Source organism: Arachis ipaensis, chromosome B6 (genome assembly GCF_059453495.1).
Source record: "Arachis ipaensis isolate K30076 ecotype BB chromosome B6, ASM5945349v1, whole genome shotgun sequence".
NCBI lineage: Eukaryota > Viridiplantae > Streptophyta > Magnoliopsida > Fabales > Fabaceae > Arachis > Arachis ipaensis.
In genome coordinates, this window is record NC_142441.1 from 68,396,445 (window position 1) to 68,410,610 (window position 14,166).

The 14,166-nt window shown below is 34.8% G+C and overlaps 1 protein-coding gene across 1 annotated transcript; it reads right to left on the minus strand.

Annotated features, from left to right (window-relative positions):
- Positions 1-81: 81 nt before the first annotated feature.
- LOC148561189 (nudix hydrolase 20, chloroplastic-like) lies at positions 82-3,904 on the minus strand. Its single transcript, XM_088491858.1, has 9 exons — positions 3,507-3,904; positions 3,072-3,136; positions 2,544-2,730; positions 2,358-2,438; positions 1,766-1,891; positions 1,089-1,168; positions 865-980; positions 650-770; positions 82-306 (listed from the first exon to the last, which is right to left on the minus strand). Exons 1-9 carry the CDS (start codon positions 3,792-3,794, stop codon positions 237-239), a joined length of 1,134 nt encoding a protein of 377 aa, XP_088347984.1. The 5' UTR covers positions 3,795-3,904; the 3' UTR covers positions 82-236.
- Positions 3,905-14,166: the final 10,262 nt, after the last annotated feature.

A 14,166-nucleotide genomic window follows, 5' to 3' on the forward strand; every position in this document is an offset into this window, starting at 1 on the left:
GCAACTAGAAAAAGAAAGAAATAAAGAAAAATAATTCAGCGCCGAAATTTTGACTAGAATGAAGTCTAAGAATACCAAGAATTTTGGATCGGATGTGAGTTCTTTGACCATATTCAATGTCTGAAATAGACAATTATTTTTTCACAGATTCTTGAGAAAAAAGTAGTCACAAAAATTACCAATGTGAGCATAAGCATATACCAGTACTAGTAAATATAGTGATCATGCTTTGTGTGTTAGGAGCACTCTCCTATTCTTAAGCTTCTTAGGAGATCCAAGTATCCAAAATTTTCAGGACTGATGTACCTACAATAAACAGAACACATGAATCATCAAGATTTTGCTGGAACAACTCCAAGAATAATCTCGGAATACAAGAGACTATCCCTCTTCTATTACTTTGTATGAGTTGTAATCACAATTTATGTTTCCAACTGTAGAAAAACGGTTTAGCCATCCAAGTGCGGACGCAATTCTAGCTTTTGACCTATTGATAAACACTTAATCCTCCGGTTGAAATTTTCGTTTTACTAACATAGACATAAAGCATGGAGATTCCAAGGTAAAATGATGACTGCATTACCATTTTATACTCATGTTAAGATAAAAGCATATGCAAAGATGCAGAAGAAGATTATGAAAGAGATACCCGTGTCGGAACAGGAAATCGATGATTACAAGAGAGCAATTCGGCTTGAAAAATTGTGTCTTCCTTATAACTTCTGCAACTTGCCTAATTGGTATCAACTTGAAGCTCTCCACCTCTCCATCTGATATTTTATTTAACTAGTTATTTCAGTGGGCAATGATTTGCCGAAATTACCTTTTGATAGTATAATTGAAGAACATGTTTAATAGGATTACCTTCATTTTTCGGTATGAAATTTTCAGGAAGCTTCAGATCATAACAGAATAGAACATCCCTCTTGTATCTGTACCCATCTATGTCCATATATGAAACAGCACTGACAGGTTTAGCCCTGTGAGGAAAGCAATGTGCCAAAATTAGACAGCAAAAGAGTACAAAAGAAAAAATCGTAGCTCGTGCTAGACTCGGATGGAAGATGGTGTGATAATGGGAAACTTACCTGATAGAGATGGACCTGGGTATTCCTGCTTCCTCCTCGCATTCCTTCGCAACATTCTCCTTACAATTGATTCCATGCGGCTGCAACAGTGCCAATTAATTCGATCGTTAAAGATATACATTGACTGAAGGTAACACTCAAATATAGTAAATTTATTCATTTGCTGATACAGGTTTCGTTCGATCATTACACATAGTTAACAGTGTTCAGGTCCTAACCAACAAAAGCTGGAATGACAAACATTTCCCAGCTCTGTGAATAACTGATTGCATATCTTATATTTTCAATTTAAGTTTGAAGCTTCAAAAACTTGCTAGAAATTAAAAGGGTTCGTTTGCAATAAATAAACAAAGAGACCCAACAATGAAAATTGAGTCAATGAGGACGGATGCAAGATAATAGATGAATGGGCTGGATATTTGAAATGGCGAGAGAATGTAAGATACTAAAATTGAAGCGGAAAAATGTGGAGTTATTGATATTGAGAAAAAGAGATCTCAAAAAACACTTAGAGGAGTGTTCAAAATACTTAGAACATGTTGATATGCCATGAGTTGCATATCGTTGATGTGAAAGATACTGAGGATTTCTGATTCCGAAATTCATGCTTCACAAATTATATATTGCAGATAAATAATTGGCCTACTTTGCAAAAAAATAAATATGAAATTACACACCAGTCCTCCAGCAACTAGGTGATCGAGCATTCCGGGATATGTTTGTTTTGTGTTACTTCTCTTCCCTACCCACAGGTGCTTCTGCCCATCAATCTCAACATAGCCATTCATATGGATTCCATAAGCCTAATCTTTGAAGAGGGAAAACAGGTTCATGAAAATTTATAATAAACAATAGCTTCAGCATATAAACAGGCCTATCAATTAGAGAGACTCTTGTGATACTTTGCAGTTATTGTAAACAAAGAATTCAAAATTGGCAACTTTCAATTCCACAAACTAATATAAACTCAGGCTCTATTTGGTTTGAGAAAAAAAATTTCTATTTCTAATTTTAGGATTTGGTGAAGAAAAACAAAACTGAAAGCAGGAAAAATAAAATAAAATCCTAATTGTTGCCCAAAACAATAACTTGTGGCTAAATGTGTTTCTGAATAGTAGAAATAACAACATAGATTTAGGGGAAAATTAATAGGCCTGGATGATAGAAAAGATTTAACATCTGACTATATGACTTCAAACATATGCAGTAACTGGGATAAGTTAGAAAGAGCATTTGGTAATTAAGTACATGGAGCATTTTAACACACACCTTTATGCCAAAATACGGAGCTGCAGCACGTTCTAATGAAAAGAGAACAGGTGAGCCAAAAGATGATACCACAGGGTAGAGCTGATAAAATATGTACATGAAGCATGTGTAAGGCATTAGAAAACCACCAAAAAGGAGGATGAAATCTGACATGTTCCACAATTATAGTAAGTTCATAACCAGTACCTCATTCCGTATACCTGGAATATGCTTCTCACCCAAACACTTTATTACATATGTGACCGCACTGGTTCTTTCCTCGGCCGTCTTCAGCATTGGATGCAAGGAAACACATTCACCAACGGAGCCTCCATTGGAGTTATCTTTGATATAAACGAACACGTCGCTAAAGCTCTTGAAATTCTCAACAAACCTGAACACGAGAAAAATCTAAAGAATTGATTAAGCTAGTATGCAACAAGATCAACCAATGGACGCTCATGCTAACTAACTAATTAACTAAATAAGCATGCATGAACATAGATAGCATAAGGCTGGTACGGTATGCAGTTTGTTTTGGCATGCGATTCGCTACTTTTGTAATTTAATTACAAGTATTCGTTTAAAGAAAATTCGTTACACAGTATGCAGAACTGGAATTCAGAACACTATGTGCAAGTAATTGAGTGAACCAAGATAAGTAATGACATGACACAACACAAGAATTCCAGTACCCAAAAAGAGAAAAAGAGTAACAGTTTGAACAAATCTTACCCAGCGTGAACGAATCCAACAGTTTGACCCTCAATGACAAATGGAAGGAACTCGGATTGTTTCCCCTGAAATCAATCTCATTGTCAGTAACATCAAATACTAGTAAACTCAATCATGCAAAGTATGGAAGACTCTACTATTTAGAATTAGCATGACCCAAATTTCAAAAATCAAAATAAAGAAGTAATGAATTTTTTTTTCTCGAAATTTACTCAGAAAAACTCGGCCCGTAAAGGGAGCATAGTTCAAGACAATTATAAACAAACCAAACATAGTCTCAATTATGTCACTTCTATCTAAGATAGTCCCTAATTCACCAAATCTTGTATGGATATTTGAAAAAAAAAAAAGGCAAGGCATTAACTTTGCTTCAGAGTTGTGTACCCAATGAGGAAAAGAAACAAAAAGACGTAGAAAGGTGAGAACTTTGCTTACAGAGCCACGATTGCACAATTGGACTTTGTGGAAGTAGCCATGGAGATAGGAAGAGTTGTTGTCTTCTTCTTCTTCTTCTTCTGTAGATTGAGATACGCGAAACACATCTTCCCAAGTGAAGGTTCCAGTGGCTAACGCAGAAGAAGAAGAAATTGAACAAGAAAAGAAGCTGGATTTGATGGAAGAAGAAGGAAGGAAAGTGGAGGGAAAGGGGAGAGAGGGTTTTGAGGAGTACAAGAGTGAAGAAAACGTTGACAAGGGTCGACACTTACATAAGCACCAACCCATTTTCAAAGACTGCTATTCTTGTATGCATATGCTGTGTTTTCTTCAAGCCTATGAAAACCCGTCATCCAACCGTTTATTGGTTTTGTGTTCAATCGATTTAAGTTATGTTCGCCAAATAATTGAATTATAATAAAGCAGGCTGCTACACATCTATATAATCATAAAATCAAGTTGGTAGAAGCTCAAATAAAATCAGTCGCGTTAAATGGAGAATGAAAAATACGCGTCCGACACGAAAGAAATTTCTCCTTTTTCATTTGCGCTTCATTATGAAAAAACATTACATCTTCAACACGAAACCAATACACCAAAACACTTATTCGCTTCAAATCTCTCTGAACATCACTCAATTTCAATCACATTTTCTGCAGAAATCAATACTGCAAAGGAATCGGAAGAAGATTTCGCAAGCAATAACCAGAAACAAACGAAAACAGCAACAAAGACTACCAAAGGTATAAGAAAACTACTGTTTATTTAAAATCTTGCAATGTCGCGTTTCACCTACTTGCATTTTAGTTTTACTGGTTTGATTTGCTTCGTTTAGTAGATTGAACTATTGTGAACGATTTTTACAGTATAACTAGGGTTTGGAATGAAATTTGTTGTTATTTTCGTTCAATTCAGTGGATAGTATAACTAGGGCTTTAAAATATATGTGCTTGTTCTTATTGGTGTGGATAGTTTAACTAGAGCTTTGTTACTATCTTCAGTACTTCTTTTGCATGGAAGAATACTATTCTTGTTGATTGAAAGTTGATCATCATTTATTAACCACATGAACATTTTTCGGTTCGGTGGCCTTTGTGATTTTGGTTCTGTGCATGAACATTTTTCGGTTCGGTGGCCGTTGTGATTTTGATTCTGTGCATGAACGATTTTCGGTTCAGTTGGTTGTGGCATTTTAATTACCTTGATTAAGATATATATGCTTGTGCTTGTTGATGTATTGAATAAGTTTTGTTTAGGACAATTGGCATTTTAAAGAAGCCAATTTGCAAAGGTCATTTTGAAAGAACACCTAATTCATTAAATTTAAAAATCTTTTCTTTTGAAAGATGTTGATTTGATTAAGATATACGTGCTTGTTCTTATTTGTGTGGATAGTTTAACTAGAGCTTTGAAAATGATTGTTACTATCTTCAGTACTTCTTTTGCATGGAGGAGTAGTATTCTTGTTGATTGAAAGTTGATAATCATTTATTAAGCACATGAACGTTTTTTGGTTCGGCACCCTTTGTGATTTTGGTTCTGTGCATGAACGATTTTCGGTTCGGTGGGCTGTTGCATTTTAATTGACTTGATTAAGATACATGCTTGTACTTGTTGATGTATTCAATGAAGTATTGACCAAAATTTTTCATTACAGCAAAACACAACAAGAAAATGGCAACAATGAAGGAGAAGGTACATTATAACGTAAGCAGATTAAATATATTTATCCGCTTTCATTCGAATAATATCTATTTTGTATTATAAATATATCCTCACATTCTGTTTCAAAACTTGCAGAAAACTCACTATTGCAGATGCCAAACAAAGGCAATAGCAACAGTGTAAAGGAAAATGAGTCAAGAAAAGAAAGATATTGTGGAAGAAATGGGATTTGGTATCCTGGCAAATGTCCTAGAAATGAACGTCTCTAATACACTGTTGAAAGAATTGCTTGATCGGTTTGATGAAGAGAAATGATGCCTGAAAACTCTCCAGGGGAAAATATACATAACTCCTCGAAAAGTAGCAGCTGCCATCGGCATAACCAACGGAGGCAATACATTTTTCACTTACTGCTTATTTTCAGTTCATTGGTATCCAGAAAATTAAACTGACCATTTTTTACTGATTTTTGCTATTAAAATATTATAGAAAATCGTTTTCCTGAAAAGGTTGATTACAACGACCTGAATCTAGCAGACAAGGAAATATTTGACAGCGTCAAAAATATTTTTTTGGCGACTTTGACAAGGAATGTGTTGGACATGAGTGTAGAAGGGGAGGAGAACCGGAAAAAATTCAAGAGGACTTTTGTTGTCTTCATACAAAAGTGCTTCTTACTCCCCACAATGGTAAGTGTGGCCTCCCCAATCCATAAGCCACCAATCTTTCATGTGGACAACATTCGGAAATAGAATTGGGCAAAGCATGTGCTCAACTTCTTGATGAAAAGAGTTGAAAACAAGAGAAAGAGGAAGAAACAGTCTGTTGATGGTTGTGTTTTTGTATTAATGTTGATATACTTCCACGAAACCAAGTTTCCCCGTCCGTTTGCACCTGATGCTCCCCCTGCACCATGGGTGGCCCATCGGACAAGGAAAATGATGATTGAACGGATTTCATTCAAAGCAACAAAACCATTGGTAAATATTCTACTAAAATTTCCCAAAAAATTTACGTTCAAATGCTTTTAAAATACTCTACTAACTAAATAAACTTCTGTTTTAGGTTATAATTAATTTATTTGTCCTACTTGCAATTCTTAGTTTGTTGATTTGAATGTTTCTGCATTAAGAAACATTTTTCTTGATGATTAAATAGTTTTCATGTACTATTCACCATATGAATATTTTTCGGTTCGGTGGGATTACTTCATTTGGTTCACCGGATTGTTAATGTGTTTTTTTGATGATTAAATAATTGAGTCCTTGTTTTTGTTGTAGGGACTTCTGTACAGAAAATAAAAAAGAAAGAAAAAATAAAAACAAGTAACTTGGACAAGAAAGAAAAAGGAAAGAAAATAAAAAAGAAAACTGTCGAGATGGATTCTTCTTCGGAAGAGGAAAGATTCTTTGAATCTGAATCCGAAAGCAAGTAAGTTTAATTTTGATATTGATTTCATTTAACTTGTATTTGCTTAAATTTGTTCTTATGTACTTGTTCATATGTATTACAAAGAAGAAGAAATAAAAAAAAAAAAAACGAAACAAAGAAAAGAAAACAACCACTAAAGGTGGTTAAAAAATAAACCAAAAAACAAAGCATGTGCCAATAGATTTAGAAAGTACAAGTGAATCTGAAAGCTAGTAAGTATTGCGTAATTTCTGTGAGACGTTTTGATGATTGCATATGTATCAATTTTTGTTCAGCAGATGAATTAATTTCGGTTCGGTGAGCTTCTAATTTTCGTTTTAGCACTTTAATTTAGTTCGGTTCAGTGGTGTCTGTCAGCTTGGTTGACTTCATTGTTAGTGTCTTATCTTCAGTATAAATTTGATGTGTTTGTTTGTATTCCAGAGAAAATAAAATCGAGAAAACACCCGTAATAAAAAGAAAATAACTGCAAAGGATGTCAAAAACACAAGCCCAATCTGACAAGGAGTAAGTTTCTCGAATCATATTTTCTTTTATTGATACTTACATTTTAGGTTCCTTGATACTTATTTTATGAACTTTTAGAACTGAACAAGCAAAAGACAATGCTGTCGAAAGAAGAAAATAAGCATTGGAGATGATAAGGGAAAAAAGATCAAAGAAAAGAAATGTTGGAGCTCAGTCAACAAACATTACTCCGGATCACTTTGACTCAGCAGAGGCACAAAATGAATTCTCTCAGACGTAAGATTCACTTTATTATTCCCGAGTTCTTTTTCTTTCTTTGCTTACTTTTGCTACAACCTTTTCTAATTCCTCAAGATTGAATTACTAATATTTATTTATCTTGCTTAGAGTGCCGACTGTAAATCTGCATAGCGAACAACTGTTACAGACTCAAGGAAGCTCTACACGTTCTGTAAATGTCGCGAGCAATAACAGGTAAATTGGTTCACTGCATATTGTACTTTCAGTTCAGTGGTTGCCCAAAAATGAATTTAATGTGTTTCTAGATCTCTGCTTTGAATCTTGGTTTCTAATTTTAATTTGTTATGTTTTTTAGGAAAAATACGCCTGAAAGCCCGGTAAAATATTTTAGAAAAAAGAAAATCTTCCCAAGAAAGGCTTCTAAAACTCCACCAGTGTAAGTTAAAAATATTTATGTTACTCTTTTAGATTTAGGTAATAATTCTTGTTTAATTAATCACAAGGAAAATGTGTTTAAATGTCACTAGAGCTACACCTGATTCTGAGCTACAAATCATTGAGTTTTGACAAGAAACTCGTTCTCAACCTTTGGAAGTGTGAGTTTTTCAATGTGCAAATTCCTATTTTTCAAAAAAAATTCTAATTATTCAACATTAACTTTATCCTTGTTTACATTCATTAGACCTCCTCTTGCATTGTCTCTTCCAAATTATGTTCAGAAAGAGTTGATCAGAGATGACTTCATCTATGTTCCTCCATAAAATGAAACACAACAAACTTCTAATAATGAGTAAGTTAATAAATATTTATTCACCACATGAATCTTGTTCAATGTTTACTGCTTATACATGGTTTAATTATGGTTCAGTTGAAACCAGAAATGAATTCAATGTGTTCTTGTCTTTGGACTCTCTTATGTTTATTACAGCTGCCCTCAAGAATCCAAAAAGTAGGGTGTTCCAGTGTCTCTTACGAGTTCTGTAATTGAAGACTTAATGAAAGATGACTATGTCTATCAAGTTTCTGATGAAGAGTAAGTTTCACATAAATTTTTTTTTATTAATTTTAATGGTATAGGATAATAATTCTGGGTTGTTATTGAACTGTTTTCTATTTAATGCAACGGCCCTGCCAAAGAACAAGAGTAACAATCCAAAGAAACTCCGGTGGCACAGCAATCTGAACAAGAAGCACCTGTTGATGTGTAAGTTTTACTACTTATATAAATACCGATAATGTTTACTGCTTATACATGGTTTAATTATGGTTCAGTTGAAACCAGAAATGAATTCAATGTTTTGTTGTCATTGGACTCTCTTCTATTTCTTATAGCTGCCTTCCAGAACCAAAAAAGTAAGGTGTTATGGGGTCTCTTTACGGGGTCTCTTACAAGTTCTGTTATTGAAAAGTTTTTCAAAGATGACAATGTCTATGAAGTTTTTGATAAAGAACAATTCCAAGAACCTCCAGTGGCACGGCAATCAGAACAAGAAACTCTAATCTTGTCATCATTTGATAGGTATGTTACTTGCTTTTCTTTAATATCATTTTTGTTTAATATCATTTCGGTTCATTGTAAGTTTGGATTTAGGTTCACTATTTGTTTGGATTTCGGTTCACTATAATGATTAATATCATTTTTGTTTAATATCATTGTTAAATATCTATCATCTTGCAGTGCTGCTCAACCTAGGCAAAAGGAAAATGAAAGGCCTTCCTTTAGCCTTGGGATAAGTCCACCAGCATCTCAACCAACTCAGCCCTCTCAAGAGAGTGTTTCAGAGCTTGAAATCCTGGCAGAGGCGGTGGTAGATGCTGGAGTGACAGCAGCATTAAATTTGCTAAAGCAACATCTTCCGAGCCAACCTTACCAGCTGTTGAAGTTTTCAAAACTCCGGAAAAAAAGATAAAAATCTCGAAGGAGTTGATCGAAAAGTGTTATCATTAGATGACACATGTGAAAAAGACAAATGACAGTAGCAACGAATATGAAGCAATATTTGTCTTGAAACATGGGCACTTTATGAGGGGTTAAGAGAATATTTCATGTCTCTAATGCTCAAAGAACAAGTGCATGCCTCGGTAAATTCTTTTCCAATTGTGTTAACAATAATAATTTTTCTAAACACTCTTATACAGTTTATCTCATAACTTTTCTTCGTGTAGGTTGTCAGTATGCATAGCATGATTCTCAACCAAATCAAAGTTTGGCGGTATTAGGAACAAATATACATTGTGCCGCTGGATATTGTGGTAAGCTAAATTTCTTATTCACTGCTGATTCCTTTTCGGTTCAGTCAGAATATTAATATTGGTTCACCTGATTCTTATGTGTTCTGTTGAGTTCTTTTGCATGAAGAAAACTTTTCTCTTGATGATTGAATATTTTTCACGTTTTATTCAGCATATGAATTGTGTTGGGTTCGGTGGAAATGTGATTCAACTGATATTCATTTTGCAAAATTTTATGTTGGGAACACATGACGTGGAGTACACTGATAAGAGGACAAACAAGGCCTACAGGTTTGATATTGAGCAGTATGCCCACCACCGCCAGTTTCTTGACAAAAGAAAACTTGCATCGCATCCATTTGTAAGTTGCAATTTCTAAAAATTCTTTGATAATTCTCTTGTTTGCTATTGTTTCGACTGAAATATTCTATAATTTTTCAAAACTTCAGCTATTTGTCCCAATTTGCAATGGAGGGCATTGGTGGTTGTGGATTGCTAATGTCAACAAAAAGAAATTATATGTCCTTGACCTTATCAATAAGCTGTCAGAACATATACCTAATTCGAGGAAAAAACTGAACAAATTTGTTGTAAGTTATTTTCTTGTAAATTATTCAAATTATTTCGTACATGAGAGGAGTTCGGTTCACTGTTGTTGGTTCTCTTTATTTACTTTTTTTTTTGTCTCTTTTAGTGTTTAATAATTTCCCAGATGAGGGTGTACACTGGGGCGGAACCCTTAATGGAGGATAGACTAGAAGAGGAAGCAGAGTATATCCAATTGAATGGTCAACGTACAGAGTAAGAATCTTTCTCTTCTATAGTGCTATTTTTAATGTGTTTTATTTTGTATACTATTGATCGTATTATGCTCAATTCTTGCTTAGCTATGATTGTGGAATATACGTGATGAAATGGCTTAAAACAATAGATCCACGAAAAATCAAAAGTGGGAAGAGATATAAATATAAAGCTTGGACACAAGTAAGTACTTTCTAAATTAATAAACTTCTTTCTTTTCTTATTTCATTCAGCTCAGTTGATAGTGTAACTAGGGTTTTGAAGTTAGTTGTTACTTTGTTGAATAGTTCTTTTCCATGTAGAAATACTATTCTTGTTGATTGAAATTTGTTCACCATTTATTCACCACATAAACAATTTTTGGGTCGGTGGCTCTTATAATTTTGATTCACCAAGTGAATGTTTTTCGGTTCGGTGACCTCCTTTTAATTTGTTCAGGGTTTAGGGTTACTGTGATTATATTTTTACAGTATAACTAGGGCTTTGAATGAAATTTGTTATTTAATGTGATTTTGATTTACTTGATATTTAATGTGTTCAGGGTTTAGGTTTATTGTGATTGCATTTTTACAATATGATTAGGGTTTTGAATGATATTGTTTTTATTTCATTTGGGTTCATTTCTCATGTAACTAATTCATTTCAATTGAAATGTAGAAAGAGATTGATGAATTCAGATACCAATATAGTCCAAATCTTCTGTTGCATGAAATGAACAAAATCAGAGACCAAGTGATTTGGGAATCTGAAGCAATAAGACTCTCCAAGCCATCTGCTGTCCTCTCCAGCCCTTATTGTAAATTCACATCTGGGAATTTAGATAGAAAATAGCATATACTAGTTGTAATTAACAATATTTTGTTTAACTTGTTTAAAAAGCAAAAAATGCTTACTTCAAATGTATATATGTCAATGTATGTATCAAACAATGCATATACTAGTTGTATATAGTTTGTTTAACTTGTTAAAAAAGCAAACAATGCTTCTTTCAAATGTATATATGTCAATGTTAATGTATATATCTATTCTTAATATCAATGTATGTATCAAATGTTAATATTTATATTTGATTCAAGATGGATTACTCATCTGAGATGTTAATTTATATATCTGTTGGAACTGTCTGGCTGCTGTTTTATTCTAGGTTCTCAGTGATTGCAATCACTATATTTACCAATACATTACAAACTCTAAAAGAACATAGTGAACCAAAATTAATACACTGGGCGAACCGAAAGTTGAAAACACACTGAACCCCTAAACCCTGAACCCTAAACCATAAACCCTAAACACTAAAACCAGAACCCTGAACCCTGAACATTGAACCCCTAAATCCTAAACCCTAAATCCCTGAAAACCATAACCCTAAACCCTGAACCCTAACCCTGAACTCTGAATTCTGAACCCTGAACCCTAAACCCTAAACCCTAAACCCTAAACCTTAAACCCTAAACCCCAAACCCTAGACCCCTAAAACTCTAAACCCTGAACCCTAAATTCTAAACCCTGAACCCTTAACCCTAAACCCTTAACCCTAAACACGGTGAACCGAAATTAATACACTAGGCGAACCAAAAGTTTGAAACACACTGAACCCCTGAACACTGAACCCATAAACCCTAAATCCCTAAAACCATAACCCTAAATCCTAAACCCTAAACCTTAAACCCTGAATCCCTATACCCTAAACTCTAAACCCTAAACCCTAAACCCTAAACTCTGAACTCTGAACCCTGAACCGAAAAACAAATTATAATTATTCAACTTAGAAATTAATATACTAGAGGAATCGAAAAACTGCATATATCAATATAGAATTTCACAAAAAAAGTGACTATTCATTAAAGACTATCAACATTCAGAAATTAAACCTGCTGTAACCATGGTGAACCAAAATTTGCTCATGGGTGAACAAAAATTTACATTAATAAAAACTAAAACTTGTACAATCCTCTCTTGGATAATTCATATCTGGTGCATTATAAAGAGTGGAGCTTGACTGAATCGATGATCCAGAGTCTAAAAGGTTCAACTACAAAAGATTAGTAAAATGAACAATTGAATTTTTAACTAATCAAAAGTAAGTCAATTTTACCTCGCTTGGAGTTGTCTTTTTCTTTTTCTTCATGGCATTTGAGATCTTTTTTTCCAGGTTTGATCCAAGTCTGTTCTTGGGCCGACCTCTTGTTTTGACACATGGTGGGCTTTGAAGGTCATTCATATTGCTTAATGTCGCTTCTTCGTGGGTTAACAAAATTTTTCCTTTGCTTCTCCCTTGATATTCTTCCATCTCCGCCATGACCTTGTCAAATGCTCGGTGCAAAATTCCGGTCAACTCTTCAGACTCGGATGCAAATTCACATATATTGTGTGACCGAAACACCAATTCGTCAAATCTCTTACTTCTTGGCTCCAGTAGAGGTTCATCTTGGCTGCTCTTGATGTGTGTATGCCTCCTCTTTATATTATTGCTCCAACGTTCTAATATGTATTTCGGTGCCACGTTATCCACTCACTCAAAGCTTAAGACACTTAGGGAATGGCGGCATAATATGCCCCTAGACTCAAACAGCAAGCAATGGCACTTTACATCTCGTGATACTGCGTCATAGGTGACGACAAACTTATTGAATGTGGAGTTGGAAACCTGCTCTATTACTTCATATGTTGTGAAACCTAGGGTGGAATGCATTGATCTTGTGATACAGTTCACTTTACCTCTGAATTGAGTTTGAAATTCCCTGAACTTCTTATGGGTATATACATGCTGAAACTGCGCCTCTATTGCTGATTTTGTTGCACACGGTATCACGGTGTGAAAATCTGCAGCATTGAATTCTCTCTCTACTTGCTCTCTGCTTGCTAAGAAATTGTCGTATTGCTTCACGAATTGTCTCAAGGAGCTATTCCGTGTGATGAACTTGTTGAAAAATGAATGCATGCTCTCGCTCCTTTGTGTGCTTCTCATCCTAACTCAAAAGTGGTGATCCAAGTAAACCGGAATCCATATATGACGATCCTCGTACAGCTCTGCAAACCAAACCGAAGCCATAAGGTCTGGTGAACCGAAAACAGTGCATGCTTTGGAAAAAAAAGATATGAGCATAAAAATAATTCGAATTTAAATCTCAATTACCAGAAAGCCACTTGTTGCCTCCGCGGCTGTACTTTCTAAGAAAATCGATCCAGTTTCTGTCAAATGCTTCTTTTGTGTACGAGTTCCAAACAACATGGCTCATCTCTTGTTAAATTTTGTTGTGTCCCTTGTAGCTATTTAATTTGCTTGGAATCTTCTTCATAATGTGCCAAATGCACCAGCGGTGAATTGTTGTTGGCATGCACAACTCAATTGTCCTTTGAATCGATGCGCATTGATCGGTAAGAATACCTTTTGGTGCCTTCCCTCCCATGCAACGTAGCCAATACTCAAATAGCCATTTGAATGATTGGATGTCCTCATTTTTCATCAGTGCGCATCCAAGAAGTGTCGACTAGCTGTGGTGATTCACGCCAACAAAAGAACTCAAAACCAAATTGTACCTGCATAAATAACAAGCACAAGGTTGTGAACCAAAATATATACACTCACTGAACATCAAAAATATGTTTGAAAGAACCGAATACCTATTTGTGTTATAGGTGGTGTCAAATGAAACCACGTCTTTGAAATAATCAAATGCAGCCCTGCTTCTTGCATCAGCCTAGAATGCATGTTTAATGCAGTGATCACCTTCAAGGTTGAGCTCAAAGAAGAAATTTTGGTTCTTCTCTTTCATTCTTACTAGGTACATCCCAAATTCTTTGGCATCGTCTTCTTCGGAAA